Raw genomic sequence first — 23,790 nt, forward strand, 5'->3', positions numbered from 1 at the left:
ATAATTTCACAAGTCAATACCATCCAGCATAATATCTCTTTAACAAGCCAATAAAGAAATAACATACTCCAAACAAATGATAGAGAAATCACAGTATTGACGTAGGCAAGGGGAGATGAAGGAATCATGTTCACATTTAATATGCGATGCACCTTTTTTTTAAGTGAGGGGGTCCTTCAGGAGAAAAGGCAACCAACCAAGCGCTGATCTCCAGCCGCCAGCACAAACAGAATGTTGCCTGTTGCTAGAGCATGTTGCTAGGGAACAAATGCAGGGAGACACACTTCCATTCCAGGAGGAGTCACCTCACCAACACTGGAGCAACTGCCCCCAAGGATCTCCAGAGAGTTTTAAGGTTAGTGAAGAGTCACCTTGCTCAAACCCAAACTCAAATGGTCCTCACAAAGTCTCAGCACAGCTGACCTTGAACAACACAGTTTGAACTGATCCATTTCACACTTGGGGTTTTTTCCCGTAAATACAGTTGTCCCTCGTATCCTCGAGTTTCCCATCCATTGGTGGGTTCCACCAGCCTTGGATAGAAACAGTATTTTCCCATTCCCAACCTCAGGTAGAAAACACTGTTAGAAGCCTGGGATGTGAAGGGCCACCTGTAGTTATACAGGCTTCGGAGGAGTCAGAAGTTCACACATTCTTGGCTGTGCAGGGGTCAGTGCCCCCAATCCCCACGTTTTTCAAGGGTCAGCTATAGTTATAGTCTAAATGTCCTCTTGCCTTAGTTGCTTCTCCACATGTTTTTATGGATAAGGCCCCACTGGGGGACCCTGAGCAGCTGAGCTGAGTGCTTCTCAAAGACAACGGATGAGACGGTGACATACGGACACAACTTACTTCATCCTCCTATCAAAACAACTTTACTTCTAAAAGCAACTTTTTGTTTTGGTCTCATCATAAACAAGTGGATTAAAACAACTTACCTGTCATAAACCAAGGGGGTTGAAATCATATTAAACCGATAGGCAAGGAATGGTGTTCCTTTTGTAATATGGATTCTATTCTCCCCGAGAAATATTTTCACTACCAATTAAAAATTCAGGGCTAAAAGAAAAAACCTCCTTGAAATACTGTTAGGAGACCCAATCAAGTCAATTGCTACGTGACTCCAAAAACATTTCCATGATACTGTCCCATAGACCATGAAGCTGGGGAGAGGTTGGGGAGGGGGAAAGTATGCCAATGCACTCTTCCAAACTGGATGGTGCTCTGGTTGCCTTGATGGTTAAATACGTAATGCAAGGACGGTGACCTGTTTCGTGAACATCAGGACATTTAGTTGGAGAGCGGGGACTTCTGCTCGGGGTCCTGGGGATTCCCGGCTGTGGCCCAGTTCTTGGCCAAGATGGAGCAAGGCTCCTTAGGCAAGGAGAGCAGTGGGGAGGGATGAAGAGGAGGAGAAGAGGAAGTTGGGGGGAATGGAGATGGTTCATTATACCGGGTGTCGAGAGGGCTAGGTGCCCGCCTCACCTGTGCCCGTAACTCTCTGTCTCTTGGCATCAGCTTCCTCCATCTGGAAAAGAAGACAGATGGATCATTGGTTCTCAACCTGTGGGTAGTGACGGGGGTCGCCTAAATACATGCTGCATATCAGATATTTACATTACGATTCACAACAGTAGCAACATTACAGTTATGCAGTAGCAATGAAAATAATTTTATGGTTGGGGGTCACCACAACATGAGGAACTGTATTAAAGGGTCGCGCATTAGGAAGGTTGAGAACCTCTGGATTAGATGATCAATTCTATTCTATCCACGTGGGACTCTGAGTCGTTCCAGAGGCCTCACCAAGGAGGTTCCAGGCCGTTAACCAAGGGGCCTCCCTTGGGCCCCCTCTGCCCCGGGCCTCTAGCTCCACCCGCCCGTCTATTTCCCACCCCCACCCCCCCGCCCGCGGGCCCCTGAGAGCGCGGGACCGCCCCGTGCGCGCCCCGAACCACGTGACCCTGACTGCGCCGCGCCCTGAACCACGTGACCCTGCCCGTCCCAGCAGCCATGGCGGCGGCGGCGGGGCCCGCAGATCCCCAGTCGGGGCCCGCAGCGGGCGCCCGCTTCTTCTGCACCTCGGGCCGCGGCTTGGAGCCCTTTCTGATGCGGGAGGTGCGGGTGCGGCTGCAGGCCACGCAGGTGAGTGGGCCTCGCTGCGCCCGGAGGGAAGGGGAGGCCCCGCCGCTGCACCCCTCCCCGCCGGTCCGACCGAGACCCGGGGAAGCGACGCGACCCCCGCTCTCGCCCACACGCGCCGCGGCTTCCCCCCGGCCTCGGAGTTGCACTGGCGGGTCCTGCAGTCCCTCCCGGAAAGGACCCCCGTCGAGTTTCCCTGCACGTCCATTACCGCACATCATTCACCGCGAAGTATTTTTAAAAAGGGGTTGAAGCAAGTTGTTTCCTGGATTCTTTAACGGAAAACGTTTGATAGTGTCTGTAATTAGAGCTAGACCTGTCAGATAGAACCCTTTCTCCGCCCTTTAGTGCAAATAAGCTGCAGGTTCAGTCCCCTGATCCTTTTCCCTTTCCTGCCGGCGATGGTACTGACTTTATATGGTGTTGAGGATTAAATGATAAAAAGTGCACCTTAAACAGTAAGTAATAGCTACAGAAATACAGTACTCTGCGGCCCCAGCCCAATTCTCAGAGAAAGTTAATGGTTTCGGTATTTACAAGTTGTTAATTTTAGTGAACAAGGTTCTAAACATCAGTTTGGGTTCATTTAGAATAGGCTGAGCTGGTTTCTTGAAAGCAGAAGAAAAAGATGTAACTGAACCCTCCGTATCCTGATGGGTAATATGAGAGGCCACGTGATGTCTTATTGGAAAAGGAAAGATGAAGCTGACGATTCCAGCAGCTCCTCTGTTGTGGGAAGCCCACAAAACTAGTTTTTACAGTAAGGGGGGGGGGGGGGGAGGGCATGGAAATGTCATCAGTCTTACTAGACTACCTGCATTTGTGGATCTGATCACAGACTTTGATAGTGTCTGATGTAGCTCATCGAAAAAGCAATATAATGACAACTGCTGACATTAAGCATGTAATGTATGTCAGGCACCTGTTCTTAGGTACTTATTCTGTATTCACTTGTTTGATTTTCACAACCACCCTGGGAGGTGGGCTTCACATTTAACAGAAAAGGAAAATAAAGCATAGGTAAATGCAATACATTGTTCAAGGCATGTAACAGAAAATGGCAGAGCTGGGATTCGAACCCAAGCTGTCAGGCAGGCTGACTCCTGGCTCCAGTCCTTGACCGCTATGCGACCATGACCTAATGCTGCACTAATTTGTTTTAAAAAATATTAATTTAGAGTTCTTGGTATGAAAAATAGAAGGCTTGACCCAATCTGGGTATGTCAGAAAAAAGACCATCTCTGCTTGTTCTCCATCATTTTTTTTTTTAGTATGTTTTTATTGATTTCAGAGAGAGGAAGGGAGAGGGGTAGAGAGATAGAAATATCAAATCATGAAAGCAAATCATCGGCTGCCTCCTGCACGCCCCCTAGTGGGGATCAAGCCTGCAACCTTGTCATGTGCCCAAAACTGTGATCTCCTGGTTCATGGGTTGATGCTCAGCCATTGAGCCACACTGGCTGGGCATCCATCATCTTTACAGACAAAAAGAGGTTGGGGGTGGAAATGTATTTTAATCACAGCGACAAAATTCAGCTTATTATAGGGGGAAAACCTTTGGCGTTGAGAAGAATTAAATGCCAAGAGACTTGGGAATTTCCATATTTTGTTACTCTGTGTTTTAAGGGTAGATATGCCTGGAAATGGGATCTGAACAAATAACCATGCTGTTCATTAGATTCCCAGAACTTGTTAAACTTATAACCAGAAGGATTTGGGTTTTAATTGGTGTCAACCTAGGCCGCAGTGATGGCGAACCTATGACGCGTGTCAGAGGTGACACGCGAACTCATTTTTTTGGTTGATTTTTCTTTGTTAAATGGCATTTAAATATATAAAATAAATATCAAAAATATAAGTCTTTGTTTTACTATGGTTGCAAATATCAAAAATTTCCATATGTGACATGGCACCAGAGTTAAGTTAGCGTTTTTCAAAGTGCTGACACGCCGAGCTTAAAAGGTTCGCCATCACTGCCCTAGGGCTTCCTCAGCAGAGATTCTTCTTCAAGCTAGAATGTTAAACCCAGACATTCCATCTGAAAAGTTTAGACCATGTCAGAGATCAAAAAACAAAAGTACTTGGAGTTCAGCTTCCCATTGGATGGGAGCTGCCTAAACACATGGGTACCCCAAATTCCCTGGTGCCTCAGTTCTAGGAGATGAGCTATAACCATGTAGTCAGCCCCTGGCCACTGCTAAAAGGAGAATTTCAGGACAATCCACATCCATCCTGAATTAAGGGAGTTGGGTTGACCCAAAAGGGTTAGGGTTCCATGGGTATTGAGCACCATTTGCCGTACCTCATAAGACTCCCCATTGTCAGTGCTCTTTTCACTTTCTTTTCTTCCCTGACTTTCACCACATATCTACCCTATCTCCCAAGCCTAGTTCTGTTTGATGCATATTTCTTGCTTCCATCCATTTTTCAGTCCCCACAGCCAAGTGTCCCATTATTTCTTCCTCACTAATCTACTCCCTCCAGCATCACATCTACACTCAGTCCTTTATGCTTCTTCCAAAGTAATTTTTTTCCTACCAACTAATTTGGTGCTGTCAGTTTTCCTCAAAAGTCTATAATGTTTGACCATTACCATCTGTGGTACTCCATTCCATGACCATTTATCAGGCTGGCCCGAGCTACACCATCCATCCACCTGACACTCAGTCAGCATGACACAGCACATGTTGCCATGCTAACTTACAGTTTCCTTCAGCCAGGTTGTCACCCCACCTCTGCATTTTGCCCTTCGTTCTTTCCTTAGAATCCCTCTTCCCAGATCTTGTAAGATTTTTCTTCAAGACTTTTACTAATGATGGCTTTCATATTCAGTGTTACATACCATACATACAGCTTATTGTTAAGTTTATTGCATTGAAACTTTTTCGTTTTCTTCTGGGTTAAATTCAAGTTACTGTCTTATAAATTTCACATTTTAATTTGTATGTCAGAGTATTGTTATTCATCTTTAGGATATTTGCTTCTGGTAGACCACACGTTAGGTGTTTAATAAATACCCATTGACATGTTAAGCTTGGGCTAGACACCTAATTTGTCCTAGCCATTATACCTTTTCTTTGCCCACTTTCAAATACTGTGTGAGATTTGGCAATATAATTACCGAGTAGTTTGTGTTCTGTTTTTCTAGTAGTGTGTGTACATGCATATGCACATGCACAGTTTGCAAATGGTAGCATGACATACTAAGGTTATGGTCTTGGTCACTGACTACGTGACTTTATACAAAATTTTTAACATACCTAAGCCTCAGTTTCCTAATCTGTAAAATGGGGGTGATAAAGTCTACCTTAGAGAATTGTTATAAGGCTGAGGAAAATAAATGTATTCAGAATGACTAAAGCAGTATCTGACAAATACTAGATACTTCAGAAATGGTCATTTCTGTTGTTAATCTAGATGTTCTGTTTTAATTCATTAAGGGGGGGAGGAGAAATGGTTCTTACTATATACTAGACTAAATTATTATCTATTTTTTATATCTCTAGGTTGAATATGTTTCAGGAAAAGTTTTTTTCACCACCTGTTCTGACTTGAATATGCTGAAAACATTAAAATCTGCAGAGAGATTATTTTTGCTGATTAAAAAGCAGTTTCCATTTACTGTTTCTTCTGTAAGTAAAGGTATGGTGTATACCCACACAATATATGTACTCCAGAATTTTCTACTTGATAATTAATAAGTAGCCATTTGACATTTTTAAGATTTATTCCTAACTTGGGGATCATTATTTTTCTACGTTTTCTGAATATTAGCACCTCATTGTATTATCACCTAATTGTGTCTCTTCTCTTTACAATTGGCTGCCTGTCTTACTAAGATTTTAGTGTCCTAAGTCACATTTCATCTTTGCAAATTCTGGTCAGACACCTTCTCTACAGTTATATATGGTCAGTTGCATTTATTTAGATTTAGGACATGTAAGAATCCAAAATGCATTGTCTTAATAAATTGTTCAAAACTACCACTTTGTAAATTTTAACTGATGAGTGATATAATTGAAAAAATACTATATAGTAAAATATCCTGTTTTAGGGATCTTAGATGTTTGAATAAACTCTTAACCATTTATAAAGCATTAGAATTAAAGGGAGCTTAAGAGATTTTCTGTTTTTATAAATATGCTTAAGGATCTTGATAAAAGCAACAAATAAGGGCCAGACATTGCTGGATTACACATTGCCTTAAACTTCATTTGACTGCTGATTATGCACAAGAGAACAAGTAAGCGGATAGTCTATAATAAATTGTATCAAGGAAGATACAAATGGCAAGAAATCAAGACATGGCAGAAAAAATATTTTAAAGCAAATACTAAGATGTTATATTGTGGGATCAATATCATTTCATTCCAATAGTCCATACATTCTCAATATTAGAGAAATACAGTAATGGCTCTTGAGTCATCTTGACAACCCTTGTTCATCAAGAAAAGATTACGTTATTTTGAGTAAGTTATGAATGGGTTGTGTACCTGAAGTGTTCCTTTATGGAAACTCCTTTTATGATGTGTGCTAATACTGTATGGTCTGAAATAGTCTCAGAATTTAGTTGCTCTGTTTCTGAGCTCTGTGTTTTGTAATTCTGTTTTTTTTCCAACTTAATTTTATAGGCAAGATTAGCATTATTTCAAAGATTGATACACACTCTAGGTCTATGCTTATATTAAAGAGATACATATATTATCATAGGACAAATGATCTTTCTATATGAATGATATAGGTAATTCTATAGGAATTTTAAAATGGTTTTGATGTTTGGTATAGAATATAAGAATGAACCTATTTGGCACAATATTCTTATATTAAATGAGATAAATTCAATATGAAAGTGAAGTCACTCTTCATGTAGTAGTTTAAAAAAAACTTATTTTATAAAAATAAAAATAATGGCATTTAGGGGTGATGAATATAATAGACTGTCTTTAAAGCTTCAATATAGGATAAACTGAAATTTTATTTATTTAGGAAAAATATTTTATGAAATGCAAAGATTTATAAGTGATGATCCTGAAAGTTGGTTGAATGCCATTTCGATTTGGAAAAATCTTCTTGAACTTGATGCAAAAAAGAAAAAACTGTCTCAAGGAGATGCTAACCCACTAAAAAGAAAAATGGGAGAAAATGACAGCATTATTGCTAAGAAATTAAAAGCAGAACAAATGCAAGAGACGCAAGAGAATAGGGAATGCCAGCTGGAAAAGCAAATAGAAGAGGAGACACTGGAGCGAGGAGATTTTCTCACTGAAAGAGAGAAATGTCAAGAAGAAGAACTTCAGAATGATGTAGCAAAAGCAGGAGATACTCATAACCAGAATGACTTGACCTTCAGAGTCTCTTGTCGCTGCGGTGGAGCCATTGCAAAGACCCTTTCTGCACAGGTACACTTACCTCCAAAGTGGTTTTCTATTTTCTAGATGAATTAACTACTCCTTCGATTTAAAATGAGACCAAACCCTTTCACAGAATAGATAACTCGGCTCAGGCAGATAACTTGGCCTAATATAATAATTAAATCTTTTTAAAAATGCATTTTCCATTTTAACTTTATCTTAGATTCTTAATAGGAATAGTATGCCATGTACTGACCTCCTTTACTTATTAAGTTTTCTTAAACTCACAAGTATTTTTGCATGTGGAAATCCTGATAGCATGGTCTTAAGGTTTTTGGGTTTCTCTTCAGTTTAGTTTCTGTTTATTGAGTGATTACTCTGCACCAGGCCCGATAGGTGTGATTATCACTAGAACCCAGACATAAATACACTCAAGGTCTCAACTCTCTATGAGAGGGTGAACACTACAAACAGTTTCTTTAAAAAACCCATGTTAGTGACCCTTACAAAGTTCAGTGATGTAAAAGGCATATAGCCATAGGTTTGGATTCTTTGTCCAACCTTAAAATCAAACCCATAACCGGTTTGGCTCAGTGGATAAAGCGTCGGCCTGCGGACTGAAAGGTCCCAGGTTCGGTTCCAGTCAAGGGCATGTACCTTGGTTGTGGGCGCATCCCCAGTGGGAGGTGTGCAGGAGGCAGCTGGTCGATGTTTCTCTCTCATCAATGTTCCTAACTCTCTTATCTCTCTCTCCCTTCCTCTCTGTAAAACCAATGAAATATACTTAAAAAAAAAAAAAAGTAGCCCTTCTCTTTAAAAAAAAAAAAAAAAAATCAAACCCTAAAGTTTGAGTCTAATGTTACCGATCTGGTCATTTTTAAACATATAGGCTTGCAGTAGGTAAATTAATCTTTCAGCTTGCATCCATTTCCTAAAACCCAGAATGGCTTTATCAGGTCATGATTTGGTTATTTCACATCTCAAAAATCACAAGAATAGAGATTGCACATAAGTAGATATTACTGCCATAGAATGAATTTGGGAGTGGGAGGGGATGAAGAAGGGTGTAATATTTTAATATTGTAATTTAATATTATAATTCTAAATTACCATTGGATAGTCTGCCTTGATGTTCCTGCTGACTGTTAGGAAAATCTTACATCTTACTAGAGGCCCTTTCATGCTGCCCACCAGGTACGCACTCCAGTCCCCTGGCTGGCCCCGCCCCCTGGTCGAACTCCTAGTCGAACTCCCAGTGGAGGGGACAATTTGCATACTACGCTTTTATTATATAGGATACTTAAATTTTTAATTTATAATATTTTTATCTTTTCTATAACTTGCTGCTTTTCCAGGAAGCAGGAAGAATAATTGGAATTGCTCTTATGAAACGGTTTGGATGGAAAGCAGATTTGAGAAATCCAAACTTAGAGGTAATGAACATTTATTTTATTTTATATGCTTATAACCTAATTCTTTAGACAATGTCAAAACTAATCTATTGTACTTTTCAATTTTGCTTTAGTGTTTCAAAAAGCATGTCTGCATGGATCTAGCAGTCTGATTTTTTTCTTTCATAGAACAGTGCAGATAATGATGTTAATAATGGCTTTGTTAGGGTTGTGGGATTATGTTTTTCTTTTCTGTCTCTCTTTTTTAAAAAATTGATGAGGTTACACTGTTAATTGGAACAAAATAAAACACATGAGGAAATGAATGCAAGTTATAAAAATAATCACTATTTTTTTGAGAATCAGTTCATAAATTTGACATGTAGTATAGTCATTTTCATCATTCATTTGTAAATTCATTGTTATACAGCTGTAAATGAAGTAATTGCTAGCCAAAACAGAACATTTTGTGTTGTTTTATTTTTAAATCTTTTAATGTATTTTTCACTTTTAAAAAGTAATGCCTGGTGTATATCTTTTATACCTGACATGTAAAATACTTTGACCCCAAGAATATTCTGACATAAGGGGTCTTCCTTTCATCTCCCCCTTCTGCTCTGGTTTCCTCCTCTTCATCTTCCTTTTGATTATCTTCCTGTCTCAGAATTATAGTTTTCCATAGTTTAGCTCATGAATAAATATAGCTAACTGAATTCCTATCATCCACTTAATGCAATTAATGTTAGCTATTGATAACAACAATCAACACAAAACAAAATTAGCAACATGAAAATCACACAGTAAAGTGTGACCAAAATTGACAGAAGAATCAAATCTTAGCAAATTTTGCTCTGTGAAATTAATAGAAAAAAATTCATAGAGGGTGAAGCTATTCTTAATAACATTTGATATATAAAAATAACAGTACATTCTATCTTTACTAGAAATTTTAAATAGAATTAATCCCAATAAATAATTTTGCTAAAGTTGAATAATATAAAAAATTGGAAACTTTAGCTGTGATGATCAAGGAATTAAATTGACTAAAGGGAATTCATTTCAGATCTTTTTTTTCTTGATGAAATGTTATCAATATTGGAATAATCCTGATTAAACTGCATATATATAAAAGTAATCTGGGAGTGAAAGTATTGTGGCTTAAATGCTCTTGAGGTCAAACAGCAGAATTAGAATATTCCATAAACTTCATCAGATTACAGAAGATTCTAACTTTTAAAGTTTATTGGGCTACTAATTATAACTTGAGACATTTAAGAACTTTGTGGTTTGACGAAGAAAGAGAGGAATAAAATCACCTGTAGATAGTAGAGAGAGAAAAGGTCACCAGTGTCTACAATATATTTGACCTGAAGAAAGTTTCCTGTCACACTAATAGTATGTAGCCTATGACAGTCCTGTTTGGCCTCAACTCATATTTGAGGTTAGAATTAGGATGGATTTAGGAAATCTCTAACCCCAAATGCTGAAAAGTCTGATTCAGTTATGATAATTCAGAGAATCTTTAGGAAGAATGTGGATCTTGAGTTCTTAATAACTTGAATCTCCATATAACTTGCCTACAAAATTAACCTCAAAATTTTTCTATGAAATGTACTTAAAATTTATTTCACCTCTGCTCGAGAAAAATAGTATGGAACATTTTTCCTTATATGACAAATAAGGCCTTGGAATTTTTTATTAGAAATATAGTTTATATAGGTTCAAAATAGAAATTTTCAAATTATCAATAATTTCATAATGCATTTTCTGTTCTATTCTAACTTATGTATTTGTTCTTTCAGATATTTATACATCTAAATGACATTTACTCTGTCATGGGAATTCCTGTGTTCAGGTATTTATATCCTAAACTCAGATTTATCCCTTAGGAGAGTTTTTAAAATTAAGAACTTTATGCTTTTCATTTATAGTATGAAACATTGATACAACAGAGGGGGCTAACGACAAAGCATGTGAGTTTTTACTTTAGCCAGTAAAGTGTTTCCATGGAGCTTAGTGGATATGATTTGATCTGACCAGTAGAGCTATGCAAGAATTTATCACAATAATCCACTGATTGCATGATTCAGACTGAAAATTATATCTAATTATTTCTATTATTAAATGATTTTCACAGGCCCTTGTTTAAGCTAAAAATTTTAGTCTCTTTGCATCTTGGAATTTTAATTAAAATAAAAAATACAGCACAATTCTTAAAATTCACTTTGAACATTAACTGTATACAGCTATGCCACACTGTACATGTGTAGCATAATGAATAAGAACTATGGACTTCAATTCTACCTTCTCAACAGATTAACTGCAAGTTTGGGCAGATTATCATATTCCTCTGCTATAAAAGCAGGAAAATAATAGTACCTACTTCATTTGCTTTGTGTTTGGGATTAAATGAGATAACCTGCATGAAAATGCTTGGTACGTCTGGTTGGCATGGCTCAGTGCTTGAACGTCGACCTATGAACCAGGGTCAGGGCACATGCTGGGTTGCAGGCTCCATCCCCAGTGTGGAGAGTGCGGGAGGCAGCCAGTCAATGATTCTCTCTCATCATTAATGTTTCTCTCGCTCTCTCCCTCTCCCTTTCTCTCTCATATTTAAAAAAATGCTTGGTACTATTTCTAAGCTACAGTAAGTGTTGAATAAATTTCAACTATCTTATTTCTGAAATAGATCAGTAAGTAGGGAAGAAAGGGAGAGACATTAGAGTAAGATTAATTTATTCAGTTAATTTCAGTTGAAATGTCTAATGAATACTTATTATATGCTAAGCACTGTGCCAGTTATCAACATTCAGAGATGAGGAAGATGGTTATTAAGTTCAAGGAATTCAATTTAGTGGAAGAACAAAGGTAGGTGAAAAATGCTTGGCTAGAGTTAGAAAAGGGGACCTAACTCTGATGGAGGATGGGAGCAAATGAACAGAGAGGAGATTCATTTAATGAATCACTTAATGGAGAACACTAAGGAGGAGTTCCCCAACTGGACAAGAGAAGGAAAGGACCTTACAAGCAAGGACTTGCAGAGGCATGGAGGTAGAGAAAGCTTGCGTTATGTGGGGACAGCCAGTGGTTTCAGTGCAGATGGGACAAGGGATACATAAGGAGGGTGGTAGAAAATGAGACTGAGCAATTAGAAACAAGTCATGAAGTGTCTTGTAAGCCATGCTGAGCAACTTGGACTTTATTCTAAAAGCAGTAAGCATATGAAGCAGCAGAGTGATGTGATCAGATTTGTGATTTCTGAGATATTACTAAGGAAATTACATTTTTTAATAAAGGGGAAACGAAAAGAAAAAGGAGGTTCAAACTCTTACAACAGTTCAGGCAATAAATGATGAAGAGCTGAACTGAGGCAAATTGGGGATAACAAAAAGAAGGGCATGAATTCCATAAAGTTAAGGAGCCTAGAATAATGGCCAGATACCTGATTTGGACAACCAGTAGATACTGGTGTCAGTCACTGAGATAGAAAATGTAGGAACAGTAGTGTATTCAATGAAAAATGTCTATGAATAGATATTTAAGTTATAGCTCAGGAGTTCCAGTGACAAGTCTAGGCTGGAGATTTAGATTAAGATACAGAATATATAGAAGGTAAGTGGCCCGAGAAAATGAAGAAATGTATTGAGATATGAAATACAGGGAAAGGACTGTGCACAGTTTACACCTGTTGAATTGGCAGTACTCTAGGTAAAAAGTGTCCAAACACACATTTAAAAATTAAGATCTGGGATTCAGATGACAAGTCTACGAACAATAAAAACATTTACTTTGGTCACATGTTAATAGGGTTGGCTCCCATAAAATAAAAACCTCTATTGGTAAAAATATACACATAATTGTCAAAACTTTCAGAGGTTCTGCATAAATCCCTTATGCTTAGAAAGGCACTTAGCAATATATAGGGTGTCCCCAAAAAATGTATATGCACACTTTGAATAATTAGAAAGGCAGTGTTTATTAAAATACATTTCATTTCAAAATTGAGCTATCAGCTATTAAAGTGTATATACATTTTTGGGGATACCCTGTATATGGACAAAGACAGTTTTCCATACCAAGTCTGTTTTGGTATCTAAGAGTGAAAAATAATCTCTCAGTTCTGGTTTTAATATGTTGTGTAGCAAGACAGTTGCCCAGCCTAGACTGTAGTATCAGGATTCATTGATCAAAATATTTCCTAGTCATTCCACCTGCAAATTTTATATTCCAGATTCCAAATCTATGGCTATAATACTGTCTGCAGTGTGAATTCTTTTCTGAAAAACCTTTAAAAAAACAAACTCCCATGGGTTTACCTGCAGAACTTCCTTATTGTAACAGTAAATATACAATTACACTGTTATATTTGAAAGAGATACCGCATCTAATTGTAACATTCTAAGAGGCTTACCATAAATGCACACAAAACAGGGGAACTAAAGTCAAAGACACATCCGAAATAAAATGACAAAAGACATAGGGTTTGGTGAACACAGTAACTTTGTATAATGTTCAGAGAAGAGCCCTCTTAGTGGTTTTGGAACAAGCCTACCCCCAAAACAACAAAGCACTAATCCTCGAAATCAAATAGTCATATCTTACCAACAAATTATATAAATGAAATTGAAAAGCGCATTCAGATTTCTAAGGTATTCTTTGCATTAGATGCCGTAGAAATAATATTTTGAAAATTTTTATCAAATCTGGAAACACTGATAGCACTGATGAGGTGGAGGATGAAATACGAAGTGGTAGATAATGGAGACCAGAGAACTCATTTGGGAGATGTCTGCTTCATGCAGACAGTGCAATGTCATGCTTCATTTCATCTTTTGAGAGAGATGCAAATGAGCAAAAAACAAACTTACAACAGGGACTTTTTACAGAAAACGATTTCTAGTGTTAGTATCCATCCAGTCCTGCCTATCCTACATCCCTGTCACAAAACAGCACACAAAAGGTCCCTTCCCTATGGGAAAACAGGGAACTGCTAAAACAGTTTAGAAAAAGCCCCCTCATGTGATAACATTTTTATAAAATAAACACAATAGGGTTTAAATTGCTGTTATTTAAACATTCTCCCTTTCTAAAGTACCACACTAGCTGGTTAAACAAGGTGCCAACTAGAGAAGGTATTTCTGTGATAAGGTTAAATACTCCCAACTCAGAGAATACTGTAGTCTTCGTTGCATGAACATGGTGAGATAATTCACAGACATGGACAGGTTAATTTTATTTATGTAAGGTTCTTTTTTAACTTAACAGTCATATTGGATCTCGCATCAGGTTCTTTTTCCTTTGTAGGGTTCCTTTAGCCAGCAGAACTTACATGAGGACAGCAGGACTGAGGTCTACCGTAGCATGGGCTATGGCCTCTGTCGCTGAAATTAAGGTAAGGAAAAGGTTTTCTTTCTTGTTAATACATTAGTGAGGTTCTGTCCGTAACTAACTTACACAGTCTCTTATTTATGGACATCTTGATGGCTTGCTTTTTTTTTTCTGTTCTCTTTTTCTTTTATCATTTTCTTTTGCTAGTTTTGTTCGTTTGTTGTTGTCATTGCCGTTATGCTTACAAAGTTTTGCAGTGATACGTTTTTAAATATTGTTGAACTTCTGAGAGTATTTTGCCTATGAAAATGCTGGGTTAAAAGATAGCCACATTTTATTCTTCCTAATATTTTGTGTTACAATGACGTGGCCTGAAAAACCTCTACTTCTTTAAATTTAAGTTTTTCTCCTGTGACCAAATATTGATCAATTTTTATAAATGTTCCATGGACTTAAAAAAAAATTTATTTTGTAGTCACTGTCCTCGCTATCTTTGCTTACTCTTTTACTATCTGCTTACTTTTGGAAGGTATTTGAAATCTCATTGGTATTTTTTTAAGTTTTTGCATTTTTATTAGTGGTTGCCTTATTCAGTAGTTTGGTATACACAGTCTGCTATTGCTTCATCGTGAGTTGTACCTTTTTATCGTTACGTAAGTTTTCTTTATCTTAAAAAGTGAGTTAAAACTTAAATTTTATCATGTGTTATTAATATTTTCACCCCTTTATCTTTGTATTTGCCTAATATGTCTTTGATCCTCCCTTATTTTCAACTTTGCTTTCAGTGAGTTTTTACAAACACACAGCTCTGTTTGTATCCCACTGTGATGGTCTCTGGCTTTCGATGAGAGAACTCAGTATAATGACAGACACACCTGATTGTATTTCTCCTATTTCACTCTGGTTATAACTTCTTACCGTTGACTGTTTTTATTTTTGCTACTTTGATCAAGTTACTTCATAATCATTTCATTGTTCTCCCTGAGGTTGGAGATTTTACTTTTTTGTTTAGTCCATAAACAGTCCCCTTTCCCAGCTCTCTTAATTAAACACACAGGACTCTACTATTATTTTAAAGCAAGATATCTACTCCTTCCTCTGCCGAGATAGTTTTTACCACCAAGACATTCTAGTCTTCCCCTTTGTTCCTATGGTAAGATGAGGCCTCTAGAGTACTGCTTACTCTCCTCCTGGCCTACCTTTCCTCCTCCCTGCCGTGAGACCTTTGAAAGATTTCATCTTTCACTCCCAACCCCAACTACTAGATTAAACTGAATTATTTATCATATATCAGATTTCCCTTAAAGTATGTCCCTTCTGTTTCAAAAGTTCTTATTTAGCCCTTATATTACACAGCCTATCCTTCATTATTAAGATAGACTTGTATGTAGCAAACACATATTTCTGTGCAAACACACAAAGATATATTGCAAGGTGTATCACTCCTCACATGCTCCACGTTGTCTTTCCCCATTTGAGGTCTCTGCTCGGGTTTGTTTATTGCTTGGTTACGGTCTTGGCTCAGGTATTTTCCTCACATGTGGTATTTTAATAATTTACTATCTGAATTTCTATATATCTCAGATCTCTCCCTTTCATCCTGGTGGGTATGCCCTTCTTGGCTTGAGTTGGAGTCCTTTTCTCTCGGATGTCGATAGGTGTTGTCCGTTGTCTTTTAGCTTCCCGTGTTGCAGCTGAGTTGTCCGTGCCAGTATGGTTTTCTTTTCCTTTATAGCTACCTTGTTTTTTCTGCTCAGCAGTTCATAAAACTTTCCTTTTTAGTCCTATAAGGTTCAGGAATACTACCAGGATATACTTCTATAAATGCCTTTTCTGTTCAGCCCGTAACTCGGTGAGTCTGACTGCCTGGGTTCTAATTCTGGTTCCATCACTTACCCGGCAGGGAAACCTTGGGCAAGATACTTAACATCTTTGTTCCTCAGCTTCTCATTTGCAAGATGAAAAGAAAAATTTCATAGTCATGTGAGATTCAAATGAATTAGCATTTTTCAAGTGATTTCACAGTGCCTAACATGAGAAAGTGCATAAATATTAGCTACTATTATAGTAATAATTATAGTTATACTTATTTGGAATAGCTAATGATTATTAAAAAATTTATTTTTATTTCTCTAGCTCAGGCACTTTTTCTTATTATTTAATTATTACCTCAACTGCTTTGTGTTAGTGACTTTAACCTTAAACTACTCTGTTTTCTGCTTCTGAAAGTTTTTCTCTCTTTCTCTCTCAGGACATTTTGTTTCTTTCCATTAGGTACCCTCTGGCTTTGACTGAAACCTGACCATCCACTGGGCATTCTGTTTCCTCTGTAGACATGTCAAGGGACCACTGGGCCTGGAGGTGGGGTAGGTGTCCTGCTTGCTTGTTCCTTTTGCCCAAAGCCTCTCAGTGCCTCTGAGGCACATGCCCTCAGGTTATTGCAGTTACACACGGATCTCTTCCTGTCATTTCTGTTAGAGTAGGAGACCTTATTCCTGTTATAATTTTCTACGATCCCAATATCCCTCAAGGTCTTGGCTTCCTACCTCTAATGACCTGCCTTAGTCCCATCCTAGACCTTCTGAGACCCAGAAGGGAATGCCTTCCCAAAATCTCAACTTCATGAGTCCTCTCTTCACCACTTTTCTTTCCTGTTCACATCCTCCAGCACCCTAACATAGTTCTTTAACCTCTTGGACCTCCAGTCATTTGGCCCACCCCCGCCCATTACTTCCCACCTGTCCTCTTCCCTGGCCCACAGCTTGAATTTTATGTTCCACCGTTACAGTCGTTTCCTTGCCCATGCTTTTAACTCTCCTGATTCTTATATGACTTTAATACTAGAATCAGAAGTGAACTTCAACATGTTCTTCTCACCAAATCTACCAACAAACCAGAATCTGTGCCCACATACATTGCCTTTATTTCACTCCATTACTTGTGGACTGGATTTTGGTCTCTGTTACCTATATAAGGACTTTCTCTCTGCTGGTCATTCTCATCAGTGGGAACACTTGCTGTATAATATCTTGCAACTTGAAAAAAATTCTTCTCCTGAAGCCACATGCTCCTTCAGCTACCACCCCGTTCTGTTTCCTTTTACGGAAAAACCCATAAAACTAATTGTCCATACTTGCTGTCTCTCCCTCTTTTCTTCCCATTCTCTCTTGTGCCCACTTCCATCAGGCTTTCACCAGCACTTCCCTGACACTGCTCATCTCACACTTAGCCTGTCAGCGCTCAGACACCTGCAGCTCCCTCCTCCTTGAAGTGGTCCTTCCAGTTTGTTTCGGAAAGATCACTCTGGTTTCTCCTCCTACACGAGCATGTGCAGCGCTCAGCATGCACTGCTGCATCTTCATCTACCAACGTCTATACTTAAGAGATCGCCAGGATCCAACCCATCGACTTTCCTTTTTAACTTCTCTCGCCTCCTGGATGACTCATCCAGTTCTGGTGCTTTAAGTACCATCTGTAAACGAACACTGATGCTCCCAAATGTGTATCTGTAGCCTGAACCTCTCCCCCGAACTCCAGACTCATATGTCTAATGACTCACTTGGTCTCTATAGTTGGTCTAGGAGTATCTCAAAATTAACATGCCCAGAACTGTACTCTTGTCTTCTTTGAAGCATCTCCTCCCCAGTTCTTCCCACCTCAGTAACAGGCACCTCAGCTCTTCCAGATGCACAGGTCAAAGCTTTACTCATTTCAGACTGTTGTCATACTTCAACATTCCACATCCGATCTAACCTGTTGGCTCCACCTTGAAAATATATCCAGAATCCTACCAACCACTTCACCCCACTTCCACCAATGCCACTCCTTTTTGTTGTTGTTGTTAATCCTCACCCATGGATATTTTTCCATTGATTTTTAGAAAGTGGAAGGGAGAGGGGAAGGGGGAGGGAAGAGAGAGAGAGAGAGAGAGAAACATCTATGTGAAAGAGACACATCAGTTGGTTGCCTCCTGAACACGCCCCAATGAGGTTAGGGAGTGAGCCTGCAACCCAGGTACATACCCTTGACTGGGAATCAAACCCACAACCCTTTGGTGCACAGGCTGCTACTCAGTGTAACACCAGCCAGGGCAACCGCTCTTAATTTAAGCTACTGTCATCTCCTGGACTCCCTAACCAGCCTCCTTGTTAACACCCTTACCCTTTGTTCTATTCTCAACAGATCATCTAGAACAGCGGTTCTAAACCTGTGGGTCGCGACCCCTTTGGGGGTCAAACGACCCTTTCACAGGGGTCACCTAAGACCATCGGAAAACACACATATAATTACATATTGTTTTTGTGATTAATCACTATGCTTTAATTATGTTCAATTTGTAACAATGAAAATATATCCTGCATATCAGATTTTTACATTACGATTCATAACAGTAGCAAAATTACAGTTACGAAGTAGCAACGAAAATAATTTTATGGTTGGGGGTCATCACAACCATGAAGGTTGAGAACCACTGATCTAGAATGATCCCTCTGAAATTAATGTTATGTTACTTCTCTGCTCAGAACTCTCCAGTAGTTCCCCATCCTTCAGAATAGAATCAGAATCCTTGCAGTATTGCCACAGTGACAGCAGTACTCCAAATGGTGACCACTTTGTCAATTTGGCTTCCAGAGAAAGGAGCCGAAACCCCCAGTGCCTTACTGTGGGCATGTAACATGAGGTTATATGGTGTTTAAACCTCTAAGGCAATGGTTCTCAACCTTCCTCATGCCGCGACCCTTTAATACAGTTCCTCATGTTGTGGTGACCCCCAACCGTAAAATTATTTTCGTTGCTACTTCATAACTGTAATTTTGCTACTGTTATGAATCGTAATGTAAACATCTGATATGCTATATGTGTTTTCCGATGGTCGTGGCCCACAGATTGAGAACCGCTGCCTAAGGTTTGGACATTGCTACTACAGGCAGCAAACACCAGCCCATCTTCATGGAATCACCTGCCAACCTCTCTGATACGATCACCACTTTTTCCCTCTCACTCAGTGTGCTTTGGTCATACTGGTCTCCTTTCTAATCTTTAAACATGCCAAGTATGTACTAGCCTTAGGGCTTGAACTACCTGAAATTCATAAAGTGTAAAAAGGAATCTTTACTCTTAAAATATTGATTCCTCAAATGTTAGATTTCTTCTTTTATAATGCCTATTAGATTTAATAGTACCAAATCAATATTTCTGTCTTTAGGCTGGTGCATTTGTTTTAGATCCAATGTGTGGACTCGGAACAATACTTTTGGAAGCAGCTAAAGAATGGCCAGTAAGTTCTAAACTTTAGTAAACTAAGAAATATATTCACTTTAATTGGTATATGTATGTTTAGTTACCAGTTATTTATAAGTAGATTATCTTTGGGGGATTATTATTTTAATTCTATGAGTCACTACTTACTATTGTCAAATGGCTTATGAAGGGTTAATTAAATTGCTGTTATTTTTTTTAAATAGTATGATAAATTTAGCAAGATATTAGTAATCTTAGTCAGTCATGACATTATGCTAATCCCTAAATTCTTTAGGCATTTGTAACTGTAAAATATTGTTAATAGATTTTAAAATTTTTGCTACTATCATTTTAAAGCAATACTATAAATTTGTTTCAACCTGAATGAACAAATCTATTGACTTCACTTTCATTATTTGAGAAAATGGCAGGAAGTTTTCTTAACTACAGGAAATATCTGATAGTTTTATTTCTGCTTAAAATAAGAATGTCTTTCCCCATAGGATGTGTACTATGTGGGTGCTGATGTCAGTGACTCACAGTTACTAGGTGCGTGTGACAACCTGAAAGCTGCAGGCCTCATGGGTAAAATTGAGTTACTTAAAGTCTCTGTTATAGGTAAGATATTAAAAATGCTTATTCAACATTTGGGAAAATGAACATATGTAATTATTCCTCTGGATAAACCCATTTTTCAGTCTCTTGCAAGCCCTCACTATTTGTAGATGCAAAGGCAGGAGAGAGCTATTGGGATGACAGTTGTTTAGAAGCCTTCAGTCTTGGGTAGAGTCCAGTGAGAGGATGAGACTGTGAGATTCTCAAGGACAGAACTAACGGCTCTCTACCCTTATAGGAATACTGAGTGTGTGAGTTAATTGTGGCACGCAGGGTATAGTTATGAGAGGGAGTGATGGATTCCCTATCTATGGGGCTGAGATGCTTCTATTAGCCTGAACATCTGTTGCAGGGATCACGCTAGAACAGCGGTTCTCAACCTGTGGGTCGCGACCCCTTTGGGGGTCGCCTAAGACCATCAGAAAACACATATATAATTACATATTGTTTTTGTGATTAATCACTATGCTTTAATTATGTTCAATTTGTAACAATGAAATTGGGGGTCACCACAACATGAGGAACTGTATTAAAGGGTCGCGGCATTAGGAAGGTTGAGAACCACTGTGCTAGTCAACATTTATTTTTAAATTGCCAGTGCACATCATATGTACTGCCCAGAGGGTTGGATGGACAGTCAGTCACTTAGCTTTTTATATATATATAGATTATCATCTAAACTCTTTTGATGAAGCAACTGAATTAAAGAATCTCATTCTCCAAAATAAAAAAAATAAAAAATTCAATGAAAGCTATGGCTCATCTCCCTTAAAAATAAAAATATATACACATGCAAAATTTTATATATAACTATGAAAGGGAAATGAAAGTTATAGAATATAATTTTGTGAAAGGTTTTTCTAGACAATTTAATGGATATCTTCTTGGATCTGTCTGGCAATTTTCTAGTAATGTACTATATTTAGAGAATTGAATTTTCTGGTTAATTTAAAGTTCTGCTTAACATATCATTTTATCATACCTGAAAAACCAATTTTCAAAGAACAGAACATAATTGCTGTACCATTTACCTTCAGTGATCCTGAGATCCTTTTAGAAACTTGTAATTTCTTAGAAACAATATCAGCTAACCTAAATTTTATTTAATATGCAAAAATAATCCTGCATATTTTAATTTTCTCATCTTCAGGTTATAAATACTTGAACTTACTTAATAGGATTCTCTGATTTCTGTATTTCAGAATTGCCATTGCCTTCAGAAAGTGTTGATATTATTATTTCTGACATTCCATTCGGGAAAAAGTTTAAGTTAGGGAAAGACATCAAAAGCATTCTACAAGAAATGGAAAGGTAAGGTGTTGAATTTATTTCAGTAATTTTGAGCTATTGGGCATTTCACCAAAATATATTATAGCTCTTCAGTTAAGATTTGATTCCATTTTAATAATTTCCTAGAGTTTTTGTAGCTTAATTTTCTAAGGTTTTTTTAAATCAGAAGTTTATGACTGAGAGAAAAGCAGTGGCTGCTTTAGATAGATAGTCGGGGAAGGCTCTCCAAGGACGTGGTAGTTGAACTCTGGGACCTCAATAATGAGAAGGCACATAAGAGAATGAGTGTTAAGTGCAGACCGACCAACAAGGTCAAATGTTCTAAGATGAGAAAAAGCTTGTTGAGTTTGAGCAACTGAAGGAAGTTCAATTGCTCAGACCGTAGTGAGCAAAGGAAAGCAAGCAGGCAATGGAGTGGCAAAGGTAGGTGAGGGTCAGATCGTGTAGGAGTTTAGAATTTATTTGCAGTATAGTGGAAGAGAGAGTTAGCAGGGATTTACTTTTGTTTTCTATGTGGAAACCGGGAAGGGAGAGTGGAAGGAGCAACGAGAGTAGAAAGGAGATTGTTGCAATAGTGCAGCCAGATTTGAGGATGGGAGTGCTGTAGATGTGGTGTCCTTTAGAGACATACTTATCTGGATTGCTGACTGTCCTGACATCTCTGCTGGGTGTGGGGAGATCCTCCTTAACTCTTGGTTCTCTAGCTGTCACACTGGTTCCTTACCTACACAGCCAAACTGCTTGACAGTAGTCTGCACTTGACATCTCTGATCTTCACCTTCCAGTCCCCTCCTGGTTCCAGCCAACCAGCACCTGCTCCTGCCCTCAAGTCAGATTGTTCTCTCCAGGTTCACTAGTGACTTCTTATAACCGTGCTAACTTGTTAGTCCTGTAGCATTTGACACTGTTGAGACCATTCTTGAACTCCTTTGGCTTCCATGACATCACTTTTGTCTAGATTTCCCCTAGGGTTGTGTTTCATGGGCTCCTCCCTTCTGTCCTTACTTTTTAAGCCTCTATTCTTTGGCCCCTTTTCTCTTCTCACTGTGCATTGCCACCTCAGATCATCTTATCCACCATTATGGCTTTATCTTCCATTTACTATGGAGAACTCTAAAATCTCCACCTCGAGCCTGGTCTTTCTCATTACCTCCAGGCTGTATATCCAGCTGCCAATTAGAACCCACACTGATATCCAAACAGAATTCTTTTCCTCCCTCCTCCTACCATCACCCTCTTATTCACCCTCATGCCAAACTACTGTCAGTGCCGCCTCCTGTACTCCTCCCTGTCTCTGATGCTTCCTCTGCCTCCACACCCTCCCTCGCTCCAGCCCCTAGTTGTCACTTGGCCTGGCTCACCTGCTTATCCTTTAACTCACAGTGTAGGTTTGGGATCCACGCTTTGCTGGCCTCTCCCCTACTGTTCAGTAATCTCTTTAGCAACTCAGGACTGTATGTCATTCACGACTTTTCCACATAAGTACTCTCCAGACTTTGGCCAGAGGATTGAGTAAATGAATTCTCCTCAACAAGCTGATATTTTAAGGTCTTCCCTTTTGCCAATCCTTTGTTCATGTCTTCTTTCTTTCCTGGTGGTTTTCTTCTGCCATCAGCCCAGTGCCTTTGATATATGCTGATTCTTTAGGATTTTTTCATTTGCCTTTCCTTTTGTACAATCACTTATTAGAATATTATTATAAATTACTTTGAGGCTTGCCTTTTAAGTAGAGTAAAAATAGATAATTAAAGCAGATTTGTACTAGCGATTCCATAATTACTATAATGAATATGCATTATGAAAGATACTGCCTAATTATCAAAATCCCTGTATTTAAATAGATAAAATTAAATTTCAAATTAAAAACACCAAATATTTTAAATAAAGTGGGATTGTTTATTATCTGAAAAGGAGGAAATGCTCATACCAATATCACTTTTTGTCACAGAGTGCTTCATGTTGGCGGGACCATTGTATTGTTGCTTAGTGAAGATCACCGTAGGCGCCTCAAAGACTGTGAAGGGAGCAGCTTCCCTTTGAATTCTAAAGGCAGTCACTCCGATGAACCTGGAGCGGAAAAGTGCTTGATTCTCGAAGGAAAAACTGGCATATCAGAGACCGTGTCATCGTCATTTGAAGCCAATCACCAGGAATGCTTACATAAGATGCCACCATTTGGCTCCTTGGTGCCAGTGGAATGCTACAAAGTTAGCCTTGGGAAAACAGATGCATTTATACACAAATATAAGAAGTCATCTTCTTCTGGACTGTAGCAGGCTAGATACTGTGAGCCAAGTTCAAGGCCTTACATGTCAGCCCTACCGAGAGGGGTTGCCTCTAGGGCAGGGGTGGGTAAACTTTTTGACTCGATGGCCACAATGGGTTCTTAAACTGGACCGGAGGGCCGGAACAAAAGCATGGATGGAGTGTTC

The 23,790-nt window shown here is 38.8% G+C and overlaps 1 protein-coding gene across 3 annotated transcripts; it reads left to right on the forward strand.

The window, feature by feature from the left end:
• The first annotated feature begins 1,994 nt into the window (after positions 1–1,994).
• Positions 1,995–23,790, forward strand: THUMPD2 (THUMP domain containing 2). Of its 3 annotated transcripts, XM_059660021.1 has the most exons (10): positions 1,995–2,145; positions 5,649–5,784; positions 7,129–7,541; positions 8,849–8,926; positions 10,687–10,739; positions 14,189–14,276; positions 19,419–19,490; positions 19,957–20,071; positions 21,271–21,379; positions 23,307–23,790. In XM_059660021.1, exons 1-10 carry the CDS (start codon positions 2,014–2,016, stop codon positions 23,629–23,631), a joined length of 1,521 nt encoding a protein of 506 aa, XP_059516004.1. In that variant the 5' UTR covers positions 1,995–2,013; the 3' UTR covers positions 23,632–23,790. The 3 variants fall into 3 exon arrangements, with proteins under 3 accessions (XP_059516004.1, XP_059516007.1, XP_059516005.1); XM_059660024.1 differs by lacking the exon at positions 19,957–20,071 and having other exon boundaries at positions 23,307–23,443; XM_059660022.1 differs by lacking the exon at positions 1,995–2,145 and having other exon boundaries at positions 5,647–5,774; positions 23,307–23,788.

The sequence above is a fragment of the Myotis daubentonii genome, chromosome 12 (assembly GCF_963259705.1).
Source record: "Myotis daubentonii chromosome 12, mMyoDau2.1, whole genome shotgun sequence".
NCBI classification, from domain to species: domain Eukaryota; kingdom Metazoa; phylum Chordata; class Mammalia; order Chiroptera; family Vespertilionidae; genus Myotis; species Myotis daubentonii.

What these genes read in the sequence shown, in the direction of transcription:
- THUMPD2 (XM_059660021.1), top strand. Translation starts at nt 2,014, where the DNA reads ATGGCGGCGGCGGCGGGGCCCGCAGATCCCCAGTCGGGGCCCGCAGCG. An exon ending in TGCGGCTGCAGGCCACGCAG is followed by an intron (nt 2,146 to 5,648) that starts GTGAGTGGGCCT and finishes TTATATCTCTAG; the next exon opens with GTTGAATATGTTTCAGGAAA. An exon ending in ATGGGAATTCCTGTGTTCAG is followed by an intron (nt 10,740 to 14,188) that starts GTATTTATATCC and finishes TTTCCTTTGTAG; the next exon opens with GGTTCCTTTAGCCAGCAGAA.